The 21339-nt window shown below is 46.2% G+C and overlaps 2 protein-coding genes across 7 annotated transcripts in view; one reads left to right on the plus strand and one right to left on the minus strand.

The window, feature by feature from the left end:
* Window positions 1–4990, plus strand: part of RIMKLA (ribosomal modification protein rimK like family member A) — a 33690-nt gene extending 28700 nt beyond the window's left edge. For all 6 annotated transcript variants that reach the window (XM_045476898.1, XM_045476899.1, XM_045476903.1 and 3 more), the window contains one exon: window positions 501–4990. In XM_045476898.1, the coding sequence (XP_045332854.1) occupies window positions 501–991 (491 nt within the window). In that variant the 3' untranslated portion in view covers window positions 992–4990. The remainder of the gene's footprint in view (window positions 1–500) is intronic.
* Window positions 4991–17003: 12013 nt separating this feature from the next.
* ZMYND12 (zinc finger MYND-type containing 12) overlaps window positions 17004–21339 on the minus strand; it is a 28368-nt gene continuing 24032 nt past the window's right edge. Inside the window, exons 7-9 of the mRNA XM_045476904.1 lie at window positions 21052–21163; window positions 18950–19095; window positions 17004–17362 (exon numbers count right to left, since the gene is read on the minus strand). Coding sequence (XP_045332860.1) covers window positions 17237–17362; window positions 18950–19095; window positions 21052–21163 — 384 coding nt within the window. The 3' untranslated portion in view covers window positions 17004–17236. The remainder of the gene's footprint in view (window positions 17363–18949; window positions 19096–21051; window positions 21164–21339) is intronic.

Consider the following 21339-nt stretch of genomic DNA (forward strand, 5'->3'; position numbering starts at 1 on the left):
CTCTTTGCACACTTGTGGTCATACTGCACAGTCTTCAGTCCTTTCACGTGTTTTTCCAAAGGATCACAAGCTCTCTACAAGCATTATTATTAATGATTCTAAAATATGCTGCTTTCCTCCATTAGGAGATATTTGTAGCTTTTCATTTATTTATCAACAAATATTTAGTGAGTGCCTACTATGTACAAGTATTTCAGTTTTCCAGGATTTTAAATAACTCTACCATCCATTTTGTGCAAAAAGCTTTTTTCCATTAGGTAAGATTATTTCCTTAGTGGTAGGATGAGTGGGTCTGAGGAAATAAACATTTTAAAAACTCTTAGATAAGACATGACCCTGTTGTTTTCCCAAAGGGTGTCCTGATTTCCGAACAGACCTTCTGTGAGTAATGACAATGCCCGGCTCACTGCCCCTCCTTGGCATTCCCCATCTCTTCTTTGAAGGGTTATTGTGTCTTCAGTGTCTGATGTCACCATTATGTCACTGTGCTTTCCCCACAGGCGGTGTGGGTGTCATGTGCCCGCTGACAGAACAAGGCAAGCAGTTGGCTATTCAGGTGTCCAACATCCTGGGCATGGACTTCTGTGGCATTGATCTCCTCATCATGGACGATGGCTCCTTTGTGGTGTGTGAGGCAAACGCCAACGTCGGCTTCTTAGCCTTCGACCAGGCATGCAATTTAGATGTGGGTGGCATCATCGCGGACTACACCATGTCCTTGCTGCCCAATAGGCAGACTGGCAAGATGGCTGTCCTCCCGGGACTGTCCAGTCCCAGGGAGAAGAAAGAGCCAGATGGCTGCACTTCAGCTCAGGGAGTTGCAGACAGCGTCTACGCCATCAACAATGGGTCTACCTCTAGTGAGAGTGAGCCTGAACTGGGAGAGATCCGGGATTCCTCAGTGAGCACAGCCGGGGCCCCGCCCCCCATGCTGCCTGAACCTGGCTACAACATTAACAACAGGATTGCTTCAGAATTAAAACTTAAGTGAATTCCTGCTTTTTGGGCAGCATTTAAACCAAATCCTACTGCTTCCCTATAGTTTTGAGTGAATAAAATCTGGACTAATGTGATTTCATTTGCACAGAAACTAGAAATCCCATCTGGGCACTCAGCATTCTTTCTAATGATGATTTAAGCAAACGGCTTAGCTTTGTGGTTTTTACAAAGACTAACCTAAAGACACTCACCACAAGCAACATCCCGACTGATCAACTTGAGACTGATGTCTGCTGCGAGCACTTGGATATACGGCTGACTTTTAAGGCGCTGACTCTGTCCTGCTGCTTCTGGCTGTGATCAGCAGAGCCCATTAACTCAGAACGGCCCCTGGAAATACTGTACTCAGAAGCCCCACTGGACGGAGGCGGGTGCAGAAGAGACCGAATGTGACTGCGGTTATGTGCTCTTCGTTAAGTGTGTGTGTGATGTGTGGAGAATACACAGTCCAAACACTATGAGAGGATCGATCTCTGCTCCCCGTCAATCACCATCTTGGCCATATTTCTCTGACACTCAGGATATGGTGTTTTAGGGAGCTTCCTCATTAGCAGTGAAGCACTTTGTAGAAAGTTCGAGATTGAACGTTCTTTGACTTCACTGGTTGGCAGATATCCTGCTGCGTAACTGGGGCTTTCTACAAATTGCTTTGCCGCTCCGAATTTATAGACCCTGCTTCAACTAATGCCAGCCCCAGCAGCCTCTTGCACCTTTGCTGCCTTTGGCCTCAGCTGGAAATGCACTTCAACGAGCTAGTGGCCACACACTTTATTTCTTATGCGTGCACTAGAATTGAACACCATGAACTTTCTTGTCAATGGACTCTGTTCGTTTGTCATCCAGAAGCTGGTGGGTTTTTATCATAGAAGCTACTGGAAGATAATCATTTTCCCTCTTCTCTCCTAAAACTTTGTGTACCGCTTAGCTGTAGGAGGTTTTCTTGTATGTGTTGGTGTTGTGGGCCTGTTGGGTAGATTGAGCCATTGGAAACACACTCTAATCCCCTTGACCTTCTAGTCCTATCCAGGTTTCAGAGACCTGTCCTTACCCACTTTTCCACACTGGGGAGACTCAGGTATTAGGAATTGCCCATTGCACATTTTGGGGGAGGACGGTGTTGGATAATGTAGACGTGACACCAAGTGCTTTTCACTTTAACTCTTTAAGCAGTAGATGATGATCCTTCCCTTGGGAGAAATCATGGAGATAGAGTTTTCCATTTCTGCTCATATGAAGTATGATGAGAATGAGCAAGGCTCCCTCTTTAACCAAATACACTAAAACGTAAGCCCTCAAGAGTTACCATAACCTATTATTTCCTCGAGAGATCATACTCTGGAGCTGTGATGTGACATATGCCAAGAACACATAGACTTCCTCTTTGGAATGATCTCTGAAGCCATGCAAGGTAAGAGGCCTCCCAGCCTTACAGTGAGACCTCGTTTTTCACACCACCCCTCCCGAGAGGTAGTCCCAAGCTCCATCACCCATTTTATTTATCAGACTTATCTTCTAATGCTCTTTGGCTCTTAAAAAAAAAAATCATTCCTCAAAACATAAATCTACCCATAAAGGACAAAGACCTACCAACACTGAGGAAGCTCACAAGTGGACAGTTTCCAAGGAAGGCTCTAGAAATAGTCTGACTTAAGGTCAGCTTCACTGGACTAAACATCCATCTTCCCAAGGTGACTAGTTTGAAGGCAGCAACACCTATTTGGGTGTATAAATTCCTGGACTTATTCTGCTGTAAATGTAAAAATGTGTATAAAGCCAACACTGTCACATTTTTTCACAACACATCTAAGTAGCAATTGGCTTTTAAAATATTGTGGCTAAAAGCACATCTCACCAAGTAGTTCTTAGACAACTGAAAAACGTTTGGCTCCATGATACGGAGATAATGCACTACACCATTGTAGTCTAAATGCAGTCCAACGTAGGGTGCATGCCACTCAGTTGTAACTCTAGTAAATTGTACGGTTGATGAATGATAACGCTTCACCTTTATACAGGTTACGACATTTACCTTATCTTTACCACTCAGGGTGGGTTTAGGAGGACAGTTCTAGGTCTGTTCTTGTTGAATTGTCCAAATGCTTTCTACGTAAACATCTGAACTGAGTGATGACCTTCTGGAAGCTGCATTCACTCATTCCCACTGTTCAGTGTAAGCCCAATCTCCCCACTTTATCTCAAAGGATACTAGCGGGCCCTGTGCTAAGCAGAGCAGCTAGAGGGTGTTTCCGGATTTGTCAAAGGGGGCTCATCTTCCAGCTGCTAGTGACATCTATAGTCATTGGCACCATTGCTTTTTGGCCCAGCCTAGAAGCAGAGAAAGCTGGGTCACACCCAACTCATAGCTCCCCTCCAGGATTTCCCCTACTGGCCGTGGGCCCTGTGAGCCTCAGTCATGTGTCTGGGCCACACTTGTTACACCTGCCGACCAGACCTGCTGGAAGGAACGTGGGGCTCAGAGCCAGATCCTGGTTTTGGCTCTCCCCTTAAATAGCTCACTAACCTTGTGCAGTCAGGTGGAGTCTGCCTCCATTTTTCCATTCTGATAGGGGAGATGCCTACTCTGTTTACCTCTTGGGGGTGCTTTGAGGTTGACGCGAGTTAATTAATGAGACTTTGCATCATGTGGGAGGTGGTAGAAGAATACCTCCCACATCTGGTTTTATAAGTTTCTCCTCACCCCTCCCCTGAGGGAGTTAAGAAAGAAAGAAGCCACGAATTCTTGGCATCAGCACATTAAAGAGTGTCAGGGGAACCTGAAAAGGATGCAGCTTCTCAGAGGCTTCACCGCCTGAAAGAAGGAAGGCTGTCCGTGTACTCAAACAGCCTTCTGGATGTATCGTATATAACCGGAAACTCCTGACTCTCCTATATCAACTAACGGTCTTCCTTGTGTAACATAAATTGCAGTGTCTGTACACGGTCTTCCCATTATCTTGAAACTGGTCGAAACTTGAATGCCAATAGCTCAGTCACGCAGAATATATATGATCCTGCACTTGGGAAAAATGTCTTCATGCTATCTGTCTGATTGCTGAGGGGCATGGGGTTGCCAGAACGTGGGTTTGGGCCTTTTAGGTCTTTAAAATCCGATAAAATCCTAAGCTCTTACTGTCACCGTTGCAGACTCCCTGCACCCAGCTCAGAGGGGATTCTGTGACAGTTGGGGGTGGGGCAAGGAGGAAAGGGAAGGAGAAAGGTCTTGGATACTTTTGTGACATTTCAGGGGAAGAAATAAGAAATTGGATCATTTGGAATTCCAGGGGGAAAGAGGAAGAAGTGGCTCTTCTGTGGATTGTTTTAAGGAAAGAATCATGCACACGTATTCTTTAGAAGTAGGGGTCTTTGAAACTCTTCTGGAGAAAGAAAATGAGATGCACAGATTCTCATGAACCCTGAGGAAGTGGGAGAGACATCCCCTAGCGCTTTATGTCCTGATGAATGTTGGTCTAAGATGATGCAAATCCAGTGGAGATTGAAGCAGCTCACTGGGGGTTCCAGGATCCCCCTAGTAACAGCTGGCCCTTCTGGAAGTTAATGACCAGAATGCCACGTGCAGGCAAGCTTAGAGCCACAGCTCTCTGAGGTGGGTCTAAGGAGCCATGTCAGACCGAATCCAAAGGCAGTAAAACAGGGCACTTCAGCTTAATACTTTCCTTTGCACCTGGAGGTGAGGCTACTATTTGCTGTAAGTCTATGCAGATGTTTGGGGAAGAGTCCTGACAACGGTCATCTTTGTCCCTGTCCCTGAAGTTAGTGTTGTTCCATCTGTTGCTGCAGCCCAGCAGCAAGCCTGGTCCTATTTTTGCCTCTGAGACTCAAGATCATGACTTTAAAATGTTTCTACCTGGAGAACCCCCATCTCAGGAATCTGTTGTTTGAATACTTTCTTAAAACTATATTATGCTTCCATTCCAAGCCTACAGTCAGACGCTGCAGCCCTCCCTTCCAAATGAAAATGTTTTTCCTTCAAGCTCTTCCGTTTCTTTCTGGTGTGGTTCCTGTGCCCACGTGTGGCACTTTTCTGGGCCCTTGTGCCGGCATCCCAACCCTGTCTGGTAGTCTCACTGTGCCATTTCGGGTTCAGTGTGGCTTTGAGGCAATACTGGGAAAGTCACCCATGAAGCCAGATTTGAGAACACAGGAACAACAGCGCTTTGGACACCAGTTCAGTTCCCCATTTTATAGATGGAGGATCTGAATCCCAGAGGCTGAGATCATTTAGCGAGTCAGCCACAGGGCTGGGACCCGGGCCGTCCGATTCCCCATTCTGGTTTAGCATGCTGCCAGAGGTGGCTCTGTTCTTCCCTGGCGCCTAGCCCTTGCTCCCGTCCTGGGCTCACCCTCTGCCCTTTTTCCTGCTGAACCTCTGCTCGGGATTAACGTGGTGTTGATGTGCCAGCTCTGAAGCGTTCGGCTCTTGGATGGCTTGTAAATGAGAGCCCCAGAGGTGTATATGAGATTTCCATGGTGCAAGCTGGCCTAAGGCCCAAGCCTTTAGACCGGCTAAGACCATTTAGCCCCGCCCCACACCATCTGTGAGAGAAAGGGAAGGTCCCGGCTGAGCTGGCCGAAGGCTCCCTCGGCCCCAGTTTGGCTGATGTTTCCCCACTGCGGAACTTCTTGGATTTGTAGAGGCTTTTATGGGCCTCCGTGGAAGCCAAGGGCTTGAAGGGCCCATATTTCTCCCATCAGGCACCCCTGCAGGGGCATCCTCATGGACGCACACGCTCCAGCTACAGCCAGCCACAAAGTCAAAAGTTCGCTCCCACTTGGTGCTTCAGCTCCATGGCGCACCCACCTGCAGCCAGCCACTGGGCCGGATCCCTCCCTGTTGTAGCCCTCATGTCAGCTGAGGACCACCTACCCCTCGAGATCCAGACAAGCCCGATAACTGGGCCTTCAGATGTCTGCGATTTCTAAGGCGCTTACATTGTGGCAGCCACAGCTGACTCCAGACTTCTGCTACCTCATTTTAAGCAACGATGGAGTCTCATCCCTGCAGTGCATCAGCTGACACGAAGCTCGGTTCTGTCCCCCATTTTCACACAACAAAATTCAAATGAGCCAGTGTGTGTGTGTGTGTGTGTGTGTGTGTGTGTGTATGCACGCGTGCATGCGCATGCGCGTGTATGAGCACGTGTGTGCTTATGTATCTTTCAAAGATGTGAGAGGAAAGGACATTGCAGCATCGCAGACAGGGCACTCCCATTCATTAAATGTTCTTTTGATATGCTACAGAGGAACCCGTAACCTTCCACCCCACAAGTACCTGTCTCCCTTCTTGGGACAGACCCAATTCATTTACATTCTCTTGTACAGCAGCATAGCCAGTCTTTTCCTTAATTTGATTCCTGCCAATGCCATTACCTTTAAGATTTCCCCTTCTCTAACAGGTGGCTTATTTAAAAACAATTTTTTTTAATGTTTATTCATTTATTTTGCGAGAGAGAAAGAGTTCGAGCAGGGGAAGGGCAGAGAGAGAGGGAGAGAGAATCCAAAGCAGTCTCCATGCTGTCAGCACAGAGCCCGATGCAGGGCTCGAACTCATGAACCGTGATATCATGACCTGAGCTGAAACCAGGAGCCAGCCACTTAACTGACGGAGCCACGCAGGTGCCCCACCAGTGGCTTATTAAAGGTATTTTCCTAAACAAAGATGGCTCCCTCCTCAAGAGAAACTCGAGTGTCATCTCCCAAGGTGATATTTCCCACTCTGCTAGCCAGGCATCATCACGACTGGCTGTCAGGATCGTCACGCTTTATGGAAGGCAGCATGGGCGCCAGTTTGAGTTAGACATCCCCAGTTCAAACCCTGACTCGATAACTTCTAGCTTGGGAGACCTCGGGAAAGTCACTTAATCTTGCCAAACCTTTGTTTCTCTACCTATAAATGTGATAAATAAACACAATCTTGAGTGTGGAGCACTTGACCACATGCCTAGCCTTCAGCAGCTTCCTTTCCTCTTGCTTCCTCCACCGTCAGCAGTCACAAACAGCTCCTGCCGGTGACCATGGCTCTGTGCCAGGAGATAAAAGCTGGCAGACAGCAGCTTTCCAGCTGGGAGGGCGAGGAGGACTGGCGGCTGCTCAAGCATGCCGTGGCTTAGGCTTAATAATTGGAAGGCCCCCTCCATGCTTGAGATGATGCTATAGTGTAAGATGTAGGTGGTGTATTTGGCTTAGGCTTGTATTTGAAGGAAAGGCTGCCTCGGACAACTGGGAGGCTGGAAAGCTGCTGAGCAGCCTGACCTTGGATGATTTAGTACCTGGTTACTTTGGCTTTTCCTGTATTAGGTTTGCTGGCCTTGCATCAGATGGAAGGAGGAGGTGCCAGGGACTTGAATGAAATCTGTCAAACAGAGGGTGAGGGGAGTGCAGAAGGCCAGGGTGGCGCAGGGCACTCCGATAACCCAACGGCACCATCTGGACTTGGCAGGGATGACAGCCCTGAGATCAGATGGGGAAGCAGCCGATACAGTGGCTAAAGTCCCGCTGGCCTGGGCCTGTCCTGAATGAGACTCCCATACTCTCCTGTCTACAAGGAACGCTCGTCTCCTGAAAGGGGAGCTGGGGCTCTCGAGCCCTCTGCTGAACTAACAAAGGTCTCTGTGAAGACAGGATCGGGCAGGTCGCTGGTTCCTTTCAGTCCCACCCGGAAGTCCCCCAGAGTGCCAGCGGTGTGCTGGAGCCAGCCCGTAGTGGCCCGTGAGAGGAATTTGGAGAGCTGGTTTTTAAACACGGCCATCATTAAACATTAAATTCTATAAACCTACAATTAAAGTATATTAAAAACATAGGTGATAAGTACTCAAAACTCATCACCTCCTGATTATTTTACTACATTTTGCTATTCTCGATGCTCTTGAGGTTACGCTGTCCGTTATATCTGTGCGGTGGAAATGCCATGTAACGAATGGCGAGCTGCTTGCGCGTCTCTTCAAACGCCCCCCATTCAGGGACATCACGGTGGCCACTTGAAATCAGCCGTGGTAGGATATGTCCGCCACAGAGATGCGTATCCAGTTGTTCCCCCCCCCCCCCCCCGGAGGGCTGGTTGTTCAACATTTGTCAGTACGCCACTGTCACGGGGTGACGGAGAAAGAAACTGAGCCACGTAAGCATTGGCACGCCTGACCCCAGGGAGGTGGCCTGTGTGATGTATTTCTCAGAAGCGAGTGTGCTGGTCTACTGTGCAGAGCTGGCAAAGGAAAACATTCGAAAACACTGCTTCTCCGCCTGTTTTGTCTTGCCTCTGTTTGTCACGCGTGAGCAAGGTGTTTAATTTGCTCCTAAACTGAACGGAGTCATGTGTAGGTTCTGTCTCACTGTGGGCTGTGCTTCAGTTCCCTCCAGGAAAGTGCGTTCGGTTCCTTCACCCTAATTGGCAAACTGGAAAATGTGCTATAAGGGACGTACCTTAACTAGGCACCAAAGGAGCTCATTTCCAAGTGGTTTCTACAGCAATAACAATGTTAACTTCTCCGACAGGGAAGAAATCATTCCTAAATGATTGTTTTGCTGTCTTTGCTTTTTATTAAAATTAGTACTGTGGGACAAAATGCCTTGTCTGCCTTTGTTCTCCAAACCCTGTGCCTTTTTCAGTGAGAACCACATGCTGAATCTACATTTTATTATCTTCATATCATAAAAGGAGGGAAAAAGCATCACAAAAACTTCATCCCATTCACTGGCACACCAGCTGCATTCTGAAAAACCGTAATTTTCCTTTCAAGTGCCGAGTGTCATCTGAGTTGTAACACTGCCAACTCTCAACCGTCAAAATGATGGAGGAAAATACTAATGCAGATGGTGGGAGCTTGTCATGGGCCTGCTCCGTGCGTTCTCCTGGGCTGACATTTGAACTAAGACTCAAACAGCAAGAAAGGGCCGAAAGCCATTAACGACGGATGGCCGCGTGGTGCAGTCAGGGTCACGGGGGGACTGAAAGGATCTGTGTACCCATCTGAAGAATGCTCCCGGGTCAGGCTGAGCCGGGGGGACCTGTGTCCGCATAACGCTTCGCAGGGCTTCCTGGCAGAAAACTGCGATCTGACCTTGAACTCACCATGGTCAGCACCAGGCCTGAGGCTCCTGAACTTAGGCTGTTCCTCAGTTTGCGAGGGGGAGGGAGCCCAGCCTGAGGCAAGAGAGTGGCTCCATTGTTGCAGCCAGGGATAATTTGGGCATCGCTACTGTCATACCACTCATATGTGCTTCGAACCACAGACTGGGGAATGTGACCATGTTTCTTTTTATTTTATATGAACATCTTTGAAGGACACAAAAGCAAAGAGTTTAGGAAACCACCCAGATTTTAAATTATCAAAATTTTCTATTTTTACTGCATCTACTCATTTCTTTTCCTTAAGCATTTAATACAAATCCCACACACTACATCTTTTCTCCTCTGCATTCTTCAGCATGTATCTCTTTTTTGAAAGAGGGCATTTCCTTATGCCTTGACCACATCTACCAAAAAAATGAACAATAATTCCTTGATAACACCCACTTCCCATTCTTTATATTTATTTATTTTTGAGGGGGGTGGGTAGGAGCAGAGAGGGGGACAGAGGATCCAAAGCGGGCTCTGCACTGACAGCGGCGAGCCCAATGTGGGGCTCGAACTCATGAACCATGAGATGATAACCTGAGCCGAAGTCGGACACTCAACCGAGCCACCCAGGTGCCCCACCCACCTCCCATTCTATCTCACTCCCCAGGTTGTCTCAAGAAGAACTACCTTTAGCTGCACCGTAGACCAGGGCATTTGATGGGGCAGGAGGTACACTGGAAAGGGTGGTGGTCGTTTTCCCACCATCCTGATTATGGCTCTGGCAGAAACAGTGGCACCAGGGGAGACACCACTGGAGGGGCACCAGCTGCCTACAGACACCCTCCCAAGTTGCGGGATCTTGGGATTTCTTCTCCTCAAGGAATAAGCCTATGAAGCTCCCCTTCTATTTTCCAGGGTCCCATGGTCTTCCTCTGAGACTTCCCCAGCCTCCACGCTGCTGGCACCCACCTGGCTGTCACACTGGTGCCCACTGCTTCTCCTGCGGCTGTGTCTTTCACTGCAGGAATTGCCTAAATCAGGGAAGGGGCTTCTCCCAAGGATGACCTCTTTCCCCAACCTCAGATCTATTGTACCCTCACGGAATCACAACTCTTCAGATCTCCCAAAGATCCTTGGCTTCTTCATTTGTTAGAAAATTTTGGCTGCGGGGCGCCTGGGTAGCTCAGTCGGTTAAGCATCCAACTTCAGCTCAGGTCAGGATCCCACAGTTTGTAGGTTGGAGCCCCATGTCGGGCTCTGAGCTAACAGTGTAGAAACCTGCTTGGGATTCTGTCTCTTTCCCTCTCTCTCTCTGCCCCCCCCCCCACTCCCGCTTTTTTCTCTCTCTCTCTCCCTCTCCCTCAAAAATAAATAAATAAATAAACTTTAAAAAAAGGGGCAGATCAGCCCTGAGCAGGCAGTACATCTGACTAAAGACACAGGGCAACCGATGTACTGCCTGCTCAGGGATTTTCTTTTGCTACAAAGAACATTAAGACAATTGCTGAAATCTGAATAAGGTCTGGGTTTTATTGTCTGATCGTATCATATCAATGTTAATTTCCTGATTGTGATCATTGCGCTGATGAGCGTACGTATGTAAGAGCGTGTCCTTGTTTTTAGAAAATAACACAGTAAATGTTGGGGAGGTAAAGGGGCATCATGTCTGCAACTTGCTTCCCAATGGTTTGGAAAACAGTGAATATGTACAGAGAAAAAATAATAAAGTAAATGTGGTATGAAATGTTTGGGGAATCTAGATGAAAGGTACACGGGAATTCTCTGTCTGAACAGTCTGAAGAAATCTGAAATTATGTCAGCCTCTCCTATCTTCGGTTTGGGGGCATTTCCTTTTTTCTCGTCTCTCTCTTTTCCGTAGGTGGTCTCCTCCTTTTCCGCGGTATTAATTACCATCTACACGATACTCTCAAATTTATCTGGGGCTCAAACTCACGAACGATGAGATCGTGACCTGAACCGAATTCGGATGCTTAACCGACTGAGCCACTCAGGCGCCCGTAGGCTGCTCTTCTTAATGTCAGAATGCATGCCCAGTTGTACCTTTCCATCTATCTTCAAATGTCTCACCTGTTTCTCAATCTTGCCCCGCCCTAGTCTCAGTGCATGTTCTTCTTTTTTTTTAATATAAAATTTATTGTCAAATTGGTTTCCATACAACACCCAGTGCTCCTCCCAACAGGTGCCCTCCTCAATACCCATCACCCACCCTCCCCTCCCTCCCACCCCCCATCAACCCTCAGTTTATTCTCAGTTTTTAAGAGTCTCTTATAGTTTGCCTCCCTCCCTCTCTAACTTTTTTTCCCCTTCCCCTCCCCCATGGTCTTCTGTTAAGCTTCTCAGGATCCACATAAGTCTTCTTTCTTCACAAACCCTCTCCTCTTCCAAGGCCTCCTCACCTGAGTGCACAATGCCAACTGCCTGCTCAAACCAGAAGAAATTAGGGGTGCCTGGGTGGCTCACTCAGTTAAGCATCCAACTCTTGGTTTTGGCTTAGGTCATGATCTCATGGTTTCCTGAGTCCAAGCCCCTGACTTCAGGCTTTGTGCTGGCAGCACAGAGCCTGCTTAGGATTCTCTCTCTCTGCCCCTCCCCTGCCCACACTGTCCCTGTCTTTCTCGAAATAAATAAATAAACTTAAAAAAAGAAAAAAGAGAATAAGAGACTCTTAAAAACTGAGAACAAACTGAGGGTTGATGGGGGGTGGGAGGGAGGGGAGGGTGGGTGATGGGTATTGAAGAGGGCACCTTTTGGGATGAGCACTGGGTGTTGTATGGAAACCAATTTGACAATAAATTTCATACATTAAAAAAAAGAAAGAAAAAAAAAGAAACAGAAGAAAATAAACCACAACTCCAGTACTTACTTTTGGCTACTATCTTCCCCATCCCCCATGTACACGTTTATTTCCTATGGTGAAACTTGACTTTCAAATTATGAATGGTCTTTTGTCACTGAAACCTTTTTTTGCCTTGTTCATTAAGATGTTCTGGGGCGCCTGGGTGGCGCAGTCGGTTAAGCGTCCGACTTCAGCCAGGTCACGATCTCGTGGTCCGGGAGTTCGAGCCCCGCATCGGGCTCTGGGCTGATGGCTCAGAGCCTGGAGCCTGTTTCCGATTCTGTGTCTCCCTCTCTCTCTGCCCCTCCCCCGTTCATGCTCTGTCTCTCTCTATCCCAAAAATAAATAAACGTTGAAAAAAAAAAAAAAGATGTTCTGTAAGGATCTACGATCCTTACAAAAGTTTGCAAGCAAAGGACAACAATTTTATAATATATGATCCTAGCTTTATAAGCTGGTCCCAATAGTAACTTGTTCATATGCTTTTAAAGCCTGCTGATGTTTATTGAAGACTTTGCTATGTTTGTGTGGGGGTAGACTTCAAAATGTTTATCTCCATCACATTGCCATCAATATTGATGAATATCAGGAATGACATACATTTTCTATCAAACAAAATGACAGCATGGCCTGTCATTCAAGTAATGGCTCATTATCTTTTTTTGAAATATTTACTTTGTCAAACAATTGTTTCTCATGACCTGTTATTCTTGAGAGATGTCGCACTTCATTGGGCCATTGTGAATACAGAGACCCCTCACTTGCCTGTGCATGTACATCTGTAGGTAGGGGGACCAACTGGTGTAAAGCAGTTTGTTACTAAGCTTGGTCATTGAAGGACCTATGACACAGCACCACTCCACAGCCGTCAGTGATTAAACGTTATATAGTAGGAAGGCAGAGCAACTACTCAAAGTGAATTTCTGCTAAGGTTCATAGACAACATGATCAAATTTGTAACAGTGAATATGTACTTGCTGGTAGAAAAAATTTAGCTAGACTTTTCAAGGATGATTCCTCAACTCCATGCCCGAAAATTCTGCTGAAGATGCATGGGGAAGATGCGATGACCTGGCAGGAAAGACAAGAGACACTCTGTGGAGGACCCAGAGCCTCACCGAAACTCCTGGTTCTCTTTAACCTGCTTGTACCTTTCTGGGTCAAGCAAACCCCACTTCGCAGAGATCTTTGGAATTGAGATTATGTCCTGCATCACTGTATCACATATGAAAATGAAACACATTTTCATTGAAGAGTCAAAAAAGTGAGGGCAAAATAAAACATTTTAAGATTAACGAAAGAAAGAAAATCTGAGAATTTGTCATCAGCACACCCTCACTACAAGAAATACTGAAGGATGTATAAGTAATGTGAGCCCAGATCAAAGAAGGAAAAGCAAGAAGGATTAGGACGACTTTATAAAATAATAATTGTGACTTGTGGCCTTTTTTTTAAAGTTTATTTATTTATTTTGAGAGAGCAGGAGAGCGCATGTGTGTGCTTGAGTGGGGGAGGGGCAGAGATAGAGAATCCCAAGGAGGATCTATGCTGTCAATGCACAGCCCATCAAGGGGCTTGATCCCACGAACTGTGAGATCATGACCTGAGCAGAAATCAAGAGTCGGACACTTAACTGACTGAGCCACCCAGGTGCCCCATAAGGTGTATTTAAAATAAATAACAGTAATAACATATAAGTTAGGAGGCAGTAAATGGAATTAAAAGGTTTTAAAGGTCCTGTATTATCCAGGATGAGAGTAAACATCCTGAGGAATTTGAGACTTTGTTAAGTTAGGAATGAATATCTGAATTTCTGGGGTAAACACTGAAAGAATGGAAACAATGGTATATACCCTACAATCTAGTAGAGAGGAGGAGAATATAAAATGAGAAAAATGTATAATCAATCCAAAAGAAAGAAGAAAACAGAACATGCAGAATAAATAGAAGACATAAAATAAGATCGTGGCTTTAAACTCAAATAATTCAGTGTGTAAATAAAATGTAAGTGGCTAAATGATTCTTTAACAGTCACCAATATAAAAATATCCAACTATATTTTTACAAGGGATATATCTAAAAAATAAGGATACAGACTGTTTGAAAGTAAAAGATTGCAAGAAGAAACATCAAGCGTTTCAGTCAGGTTTTAGCTGGGAAAACAGAAGCCTCTAGGTGTTCAGAGTGAAGAACTTTATTTAATACAGGGAATTAGAGACTTCAATGATCTTTGAAACAGCCGGGTGATAAAGAGCAGGGAGCAAAGGTCAGCAAGCTGCTTTCACACAAAATCTGCTTTCAGGAAAGCAACTGGGTGATTTTCAGGAAGATTAATAGCTGCTCCTTCTCCTCCAGTTTCCAAATCCTGTGCAGTTGTCTCTCATTGGCTAAGTTCAATCCAGAATCATAAAGAAAAGAGATACAGGGAACTGTAGTTCCAAGCTTCCTATTGGAAGCAGAGATAAATGCTGAAGGAAACAGTGAGGATGCCTACCTGAGATCAAGCAATCCAGCCCAAAAGGAAACAGAGGTAGCTATGTGAATATCAGATCAAAGTAGACTCTAAGGTCAAAAGTATTACTAGAGACAGAGAGAATCGCTTCATAATACAAAAAATAATAAAGATTCAATTCACGAGCAAGATCTAATATTTGAATTTGCACTTGCCTAATAAGAAAGCCTCAAAATATATAAAGCTGACAGAACCACAAAGAGAAGTAGATACACCCACAATCATATTGGATGGGTTTTATATACTTCTCCCAGAAATAAACAAATAATTCAACAAGGATGTACAAGATTTGAAAATATGAACAAGGTCACCTTAATGGACATACATAGGGCAATGTGCTCAATAATTCTATTCTTTTCTAGCACACACAGAATGTTCTCAAATAATGAGCATATCCTGGGAGATAAGGCAAACCTCAACAAAGTTCTAAAAGTCAGAGTTGTACACAAGTGACCTCAATAAAATTAAGCTAGAAATCAACAACAAAGAGGCAATTACGGTCATCTTGTTTCAGAAATTAAGAGTCATAGATCATAAAAAATTAAGAAATATTTAGAACAAAGAAGGGGTGCCTGGGTGGCTCACTCAGTTGAGTGTCCAACTCTTGATTTCGGCTCAGGTCATGATCCCAGGGTCATGGGATCAAGCCCCACATTGGGCTCCATGCTGAGCCTGCTTGGGATTCCTTCTCTCCCTCTCCCTCTGTCCCTTCCTCACGTGTGCATGTGCACTCCCTCTCTAAAAGAAAAAAAGAGAAATATTTAGAACAAAATAACAATTAAAATGCTGTACTTCATAGTATGTAGGATAAACTAAGGCAGTATTTAGAGGAAAATTGGTAGCCTTAAATGAAAGTGTTCGAAAAACAGAAAGACTGGCAATTAAATTACTAAACATGTGAAAAAGGAGAAGACTATGGCCCATGACCAAGAGGAAAACTGGTCAAAAGGAACAATAAACTAAAACACTTTAATTTAAACAATAATTTTATAAATGCACTCAGTGGGGAAGGACTCATGAACAAGAACTCTGGGGTGGAGAAGACAGAGAACAGATATCAGAGGGGGGACGAAAGAGAAAGGGGCCAGTGAATATGGTTGAGGAGAGAGCTAGGCTTAATGAAATGGATTTGACAGACATCTTCGGAATAGGGAAGTTCCAATATTTTCTTTTAAATTATCTGCTAAGGGTTGTTGATCCCCCTCTGCACCCCTCCAGTCTTCACCAGACGTCTGTTTGAAAGAGCGGCCTCTTATCTGGGGTCAGAGGGTGAGAGTCAAGCAGCAGGGGGTGTGTTCTGGGAGAGAGGAACAAACAGCTGCGAGATGAACTGCGCAGACAATGATGCAGCTGGAGTGCCAGGCGTGGGGCAGGAAGTAAGGCCCTGTGACTTTAGCCATCAAGGTGAAGCAGAAGAAACCCACGGGTACGGAACAGGGGTGCCAGCAGATTTTCCCTAGACCTGTTTACTATGCATGTTAGGGTGACTGAATTTACAGGGAGGAGCATAAAGCTACCCCACAGGTCCTCGGCATCCTCTCGCCTGGATGCAGATCTACCCAGGATGCAAAGTGCTAACGGGCAGGCTGCTTGGCGAGTCTGGAGGCAATAAAAGGATGTGCTAAATAACCAGAATCATCGATGGGACGTGCCGATACAGCCATGGTCACCTCTGGGCCGTTTTACAACAATGGATGAAGTTATGGGCAGGGGAGGGGATCAGGGTCACAAAGCTATTAAAGTGAGAGAACGGGGATTTGAACCCGGGTATGTCTGCCACAGAGGCCTGCACTCTGTCCTTCACATCAGCATAGATGGCTCACATCTGTTTCAATCATTGTCGAGGAAAAGAAAGACCCCAGCCTGGAATGGTATCTCAGCCAAGCCAGACTGGGTGCTCTGCAAAGACCTATGATGGATGTCGCATTTTGCTACTTGTATTTGATATGTCTCGTGTCTTTTTGTTCTGCTATTCCTCCTTTTCTGCCTTCTTTGCATGAAGTGGATATTTTCCAGTGTACCATTTTAATTTCTTTGTTGATCTGTAACTACCTTTCAGAGTAATTTTCTCAGTGATTGCTCTAAGAAGTATAATGGACAGGGGCGCCTGGGTGGCGCAGTCGGTTAAGTGTCCGACTTCAGCCAGGTCACGATCTCGCGGTCCGGGAGTTCGAGCCCCGCGTCAGGCTCTGGGCTGATGGCTCAGAGCCTGGAGCCTGTTTCCGATTCTGTGTCTCCCTCTCTCTCTGCCCCTCCCCCGTTCATGCTCTGTCTCTCTCTGTCCCAAAAATAAACGTTGAAAAAAAAAATTAGGAGTATAATGGACATTTAAGTCACAATCTACCTCAGATTAATGCTAACTTAATTCCAGTAGAACAGGAAAACTTTGCTCCAATATAACTCTATCCCCTACACCCTTCTTTGGCAAAGATCTATGAAACATGTGTCCCTGGGAGACTTCTGGTAAATAATAAACTATCTGTGCTTTACTTATAAGTACCATATTAATGAGCTGACAGCACATTACTCAAAGTCATACAAAGACACGGCAAGCCAAGTGCAAAGGTCATAATTAAGATCACTTTTACTGATTTTTATGTCTAAAGCTCTATAGTCCCTTGCATATGCTGTGTTAAGAATCAAAACATGGCTATGTTTGCACATGTGTGCAGTGCCAGGGGGAAAGAGTGTGAACTTCAGCAAATCATAGTACCTCAAAGCAGTTGTGCAAGCTGGAATGCATTAGACGTTCAATAGCCCCTTGAATAGCCCCTGATGCAGAGTTCATGGGTCACTAAGTAACAGGATGAGTTTCTTCAGCTGAGATAAGACTTAGTAACTCTTGAATGGTACTTTGTTCATGGACACTGAGATGGTGTTCTTTGGCTAGACCGAAGGCTCTCTCAGCATATTCTTGTGCCTGGAATGGAATTACAGTTACAAAAGGAAGTCGTCATAGGAAAGCTTTACACTGGGAAGCCCCATCTGTGCTCAACATGGGAAAGGACCCATCAGCTTCTCACACCAGCCACCGGTGTGAAAAGTTTCCACTTTTGGAGTTTCCACTTGTTGGAGACTTGCGAATACCCACTAGGTCCTTACAACTAGCCACACATGTGCTGAGTGGGGCATGGGGGACCAGAGAAACCCACCTGGCTTGACAAACTAAGTACAAAGTACGCCTTCTTAACAAAGTGAGATCTCCACGGGATCTGAATCAGGACCCTCTGAACCAGCACCGGGAGGCCAGGGGTGACAGGTTCCACAAGCGGCTTCCCATCCTAGGGGCCATGGTCTAGAGTTTTGACTTGGACAGAGGCCTCACAGGACATCCTGGGACAGACTCTGGGCTGGCTCTCCTCCCCTCCTCCCCCTTCCTTCCTTCCTCCCTCACTTCCAATAAATATTTATTGAATGGCTACTATGTTCCAGGTACTATGACCACAGGTGGAAATTCCTGCCCTCCTGGAGCTTACAGTACAGTGAGGGAGAGAGGCAATAAACAAGACGAACAAGTAGGAAAGGGGGGTTGGAAGCACCAGTGGCAGTAGCAGGGGTTTTGCAGCTTTCAGTGGAGGGGGGGGGGCAGAGAAAGCTTTGCTGAAGACAGTTGAGGAAAGACCTAAAGGAAGTGAGGTGGCAATCTCGAGTAGATATATGTGTCCCTATTCTCTAAGGACCTCTTATAGATCTAATACCCTTCACATGCCTTAGGGTAAGGACTTCCTTGAGTACACAGTAGAAAATTGGACCTGGAACTGTAGAAAAGAGGTTTTTACAGTGTAAGCTTGGAAATTCAATGGAAATGCTTCCCTGTTCCCTAAGCACTCTTACTACATCCCAGATAGGGTTGGTGTCCCTCCCTCGCATTGCCCACAGAGCCCCGGTCTTCACGATCACACTGGATTATAACCCACTGACTGCGAGCACCTCTAGGTCCTGGTATACAGAAGGCACTTAGTAAAGTTTGCTGAAGGTAGGGAGGAAGGGAGAGGGGGGAAGGGAATCCTAAATTTTCCGTGACACCCACACACAAAGGCCTCCTCCAGCCAGCCCTCCCTCTCTCCTTGCCTGCTTTCGTTTGCTTTGCAGCCCTATTTGCGATCTGAAATTTTATTCCCCATTAAATGTTGCCTTGTTTATTGTGACCTCCCCTCCTCCAAAAGAAGTTGGGCAAATAATGGACCCTCTCTGCACCTCAGTTTCCTTACCTGTAAAGTGGGAATAATAAAATACCTACTTCATAAAGTTGGCCTGACAATTAACTGCATTAGTTCGTGAGAATTACTTAGGCTAGTAACGGGCATATCCCTCTGGAAGAAGACAATGCAGTTTCCATTATGCAGGCTGGACTCAACAAATGAGAAACATCATGAACATCTGAACTCTTCTGAAGTGCGGCCTTACTCAGAGGGCAGAAGCCAGTGCAACTGGGCAAAACACAGCTGAATTCAACTAGAGGAACTTCTACCTCCATTAGACATGGCGCTTTTCTGGGGAAACTTGCCTTTGAAGAATTCATCATCAGGTAGTAAAGCATGACCAGGGTATTCAGAACAAAGACAGTTTTTTGGGGGGCTGTGTCGGATGTAGATTCTCGAATGTTCCAGACTGAAGTCAGGATCTGAATGGCTTCTGCTTCCTGGGCTTCATCTGCAAGGGGAAAGGGAGGAAGCTGGAAAGAAGAAACAGGCTGCGGGGAGCCACTGGGTCTCCCCTCACAGGTGAGCACAGAGCTGACAGGGCGCTGGCCTTGGGCACAAGGCACAGCAGGTTCTTCACCCAGAGGACTGCGGCCACACGCGAGCAAGAAGCCGGGCAGTTTCAGGCAGCTCCGTAAAACCTGCTCACCCCAGTGGGTCTCAAGGTAACCGCGATTTCTGTCTTTCAGAGTCCTAAACTCTCCATTTCTTAGGCTCCAAATGCAGAGGCTGTCCCAGCGGGATTCCTTGGTCCCACTTAGCTTCCGCCTGAGAGCCAGAGAGGGAGCGGGGACTTCCAGCAGCCAGCAAGCAGCTTAATCTTCTCCCAAATCCAAGGGTGCTGGCGCCTCAGCCTTGCTGCTTCCCCGTGTAAGTTTGTTTACATTTCCTTCCAGTGGTGTTAGGCCCTACTCTAGCGACTATTTATTCACTTATTATGAGTTATTTGGGGCCACATACTTCTAAACACTTTTTACATACTAAGAAGTACATAAGAAGACAGAAAGGGCATACACCATAACCCTGAGGTTGGCTGCCTTTGGATTTCTATGATTTCCAAGTTTTCTGCTTTCACATAAACCACTTTTATAATGAGAGAAAACTGAATAAAGTTATTAATTTAAAATTTTTTTAACGTTTATTTATTTTTGAGGAGAGACAGAGAGAGCATGAGCGGGGGAGGGGCAGAGAGAGACGGAGACACAGAATCAGAAGCAGGCTCCAGGCTCTGAGCTGTCAGCACAGAGCCCAACATGAGGCTTGAAGTCACGAACCTCAAGATCATGACCTGAGCCAAAGTCGGATGTTTAACTGACTGAGCCACCCAGGCGCCCCTAATTTTTAAATTTCTTTTTAATGTTTATTTATTCTTGAGACAGAGACAGAGCATGAATAGGGGAAGGGCAGAGAGAGAGGGAGACACAGAATCTGAAACAGGCTCCAGGCTCTGAGCTGTCAGCCCAGAGCCCGACGCAGGGCTCGAACCCACGAACTGTGAGATCATGACCTGTAATTTTTTTAATGTTTATTTTTGAGAGAGAGAGAGACAGGGTGCAAGTGGAGGAGGGGCAGAGAGAGAGAGGGAGACACAGGATCCAAAGCAGGCTCCAGGCTTCAAGCTGTCAGCACAGAGCCCGACACGGGGCTTGAAGTCAAGAGCCATGAGATCATGACCCAAGCCGGAGTCACTTAACCAACTGAGCCCCCCAGAGGCCCCTGTCCTAATTTTTTAAATCTTAGTTCAAAACCTCTCCTCCAAGAAGTCTTCCCTATTTAACACCATCCAACTATCCTCACCTCTTCATTCTAGGACTCATCTTGTAATATAATTTGTACTTGTAGGCGTTTCCTTTTATTTCATATAGGTCCTGTGTCATCAACCATACCGCATGTCTCTTTTGAGCAGAAACTAGATCCTCTGTCCCTTTTTATTACCTCAGAGGGAACGATGCTGTACAGTGCCACTCAGTACTCACCCTCTGTTGAGCCTGGGGACAGAGAAATAATGAGACCCAGCCCTGCCGCTGAGAAGCTCACTGCCCAGTAAAGGAAGAGGTGAAGGCCCCAGAACAAATGCGCAGTATAAGAGAGTTTGCCTTGCCTTATGTGCCCTGGAGAAATGGAGGCTCTGCAGAAATCAAAGGGGGCTCTTGTAAGTCTTTTTCTCTTCACATCCGTACCTTATGAGCCCCCGGAAAGGCTGTGTATAGTACCAGGGCTCTGAATTCTTCCCAACACTGGTGAAATCCCTTTGGTTTTCCTATCTCAGTGTCCGCTTCAGCAAACTACAGGAGATGGCACTGGTGTGCTCGTGACAGGGACAGTGGCTCTCCCTCTTGGGGAGAAGGCCTGTGGATTAGGTGGGGTGAAGCCACTGCTCTGTTTCCCAGGGAGAGCTGCCACTTACCCAAGCCGGTGTCAGTCTCAAATCGTTTGCCCAGTAAGTCTATCTGTTGGATGCGAGCCTCTGAGAGCACTTGGTAGCGATTGTTCAAGTATTTACTCCAGATCTCAGAGACCTGTTGGGAAAGCAGACACAATCAGAGAAGCAGGCCAGACCTGAGCCTCGTGTATTTTGCTGGTGGAGAAACAGGAAGAAAGAAAAGTGGGATATATCGTGTATCAGGCCATGTGATCTTGGGCAAATCATCTCATCTTTCTGTGCCTCAAATTTCTCATGAATGGTCTGACGCCA

Source organism: Leopardus geoffroyi, chromosome C1 (genome assembly GCF_018350155.1).
Source record: "Leopardus geoffroyi isolate Oge1 chromosome C1, O.geoffroyi_Oge1_pat1.0, whole genome shotgun sequence".
Lineage (NCBI taxonomy): Eukaryota > Metazoa > Chordata > Mammalia > Carnivora > Felidae > Leopardus > Leopardus geoffroyi.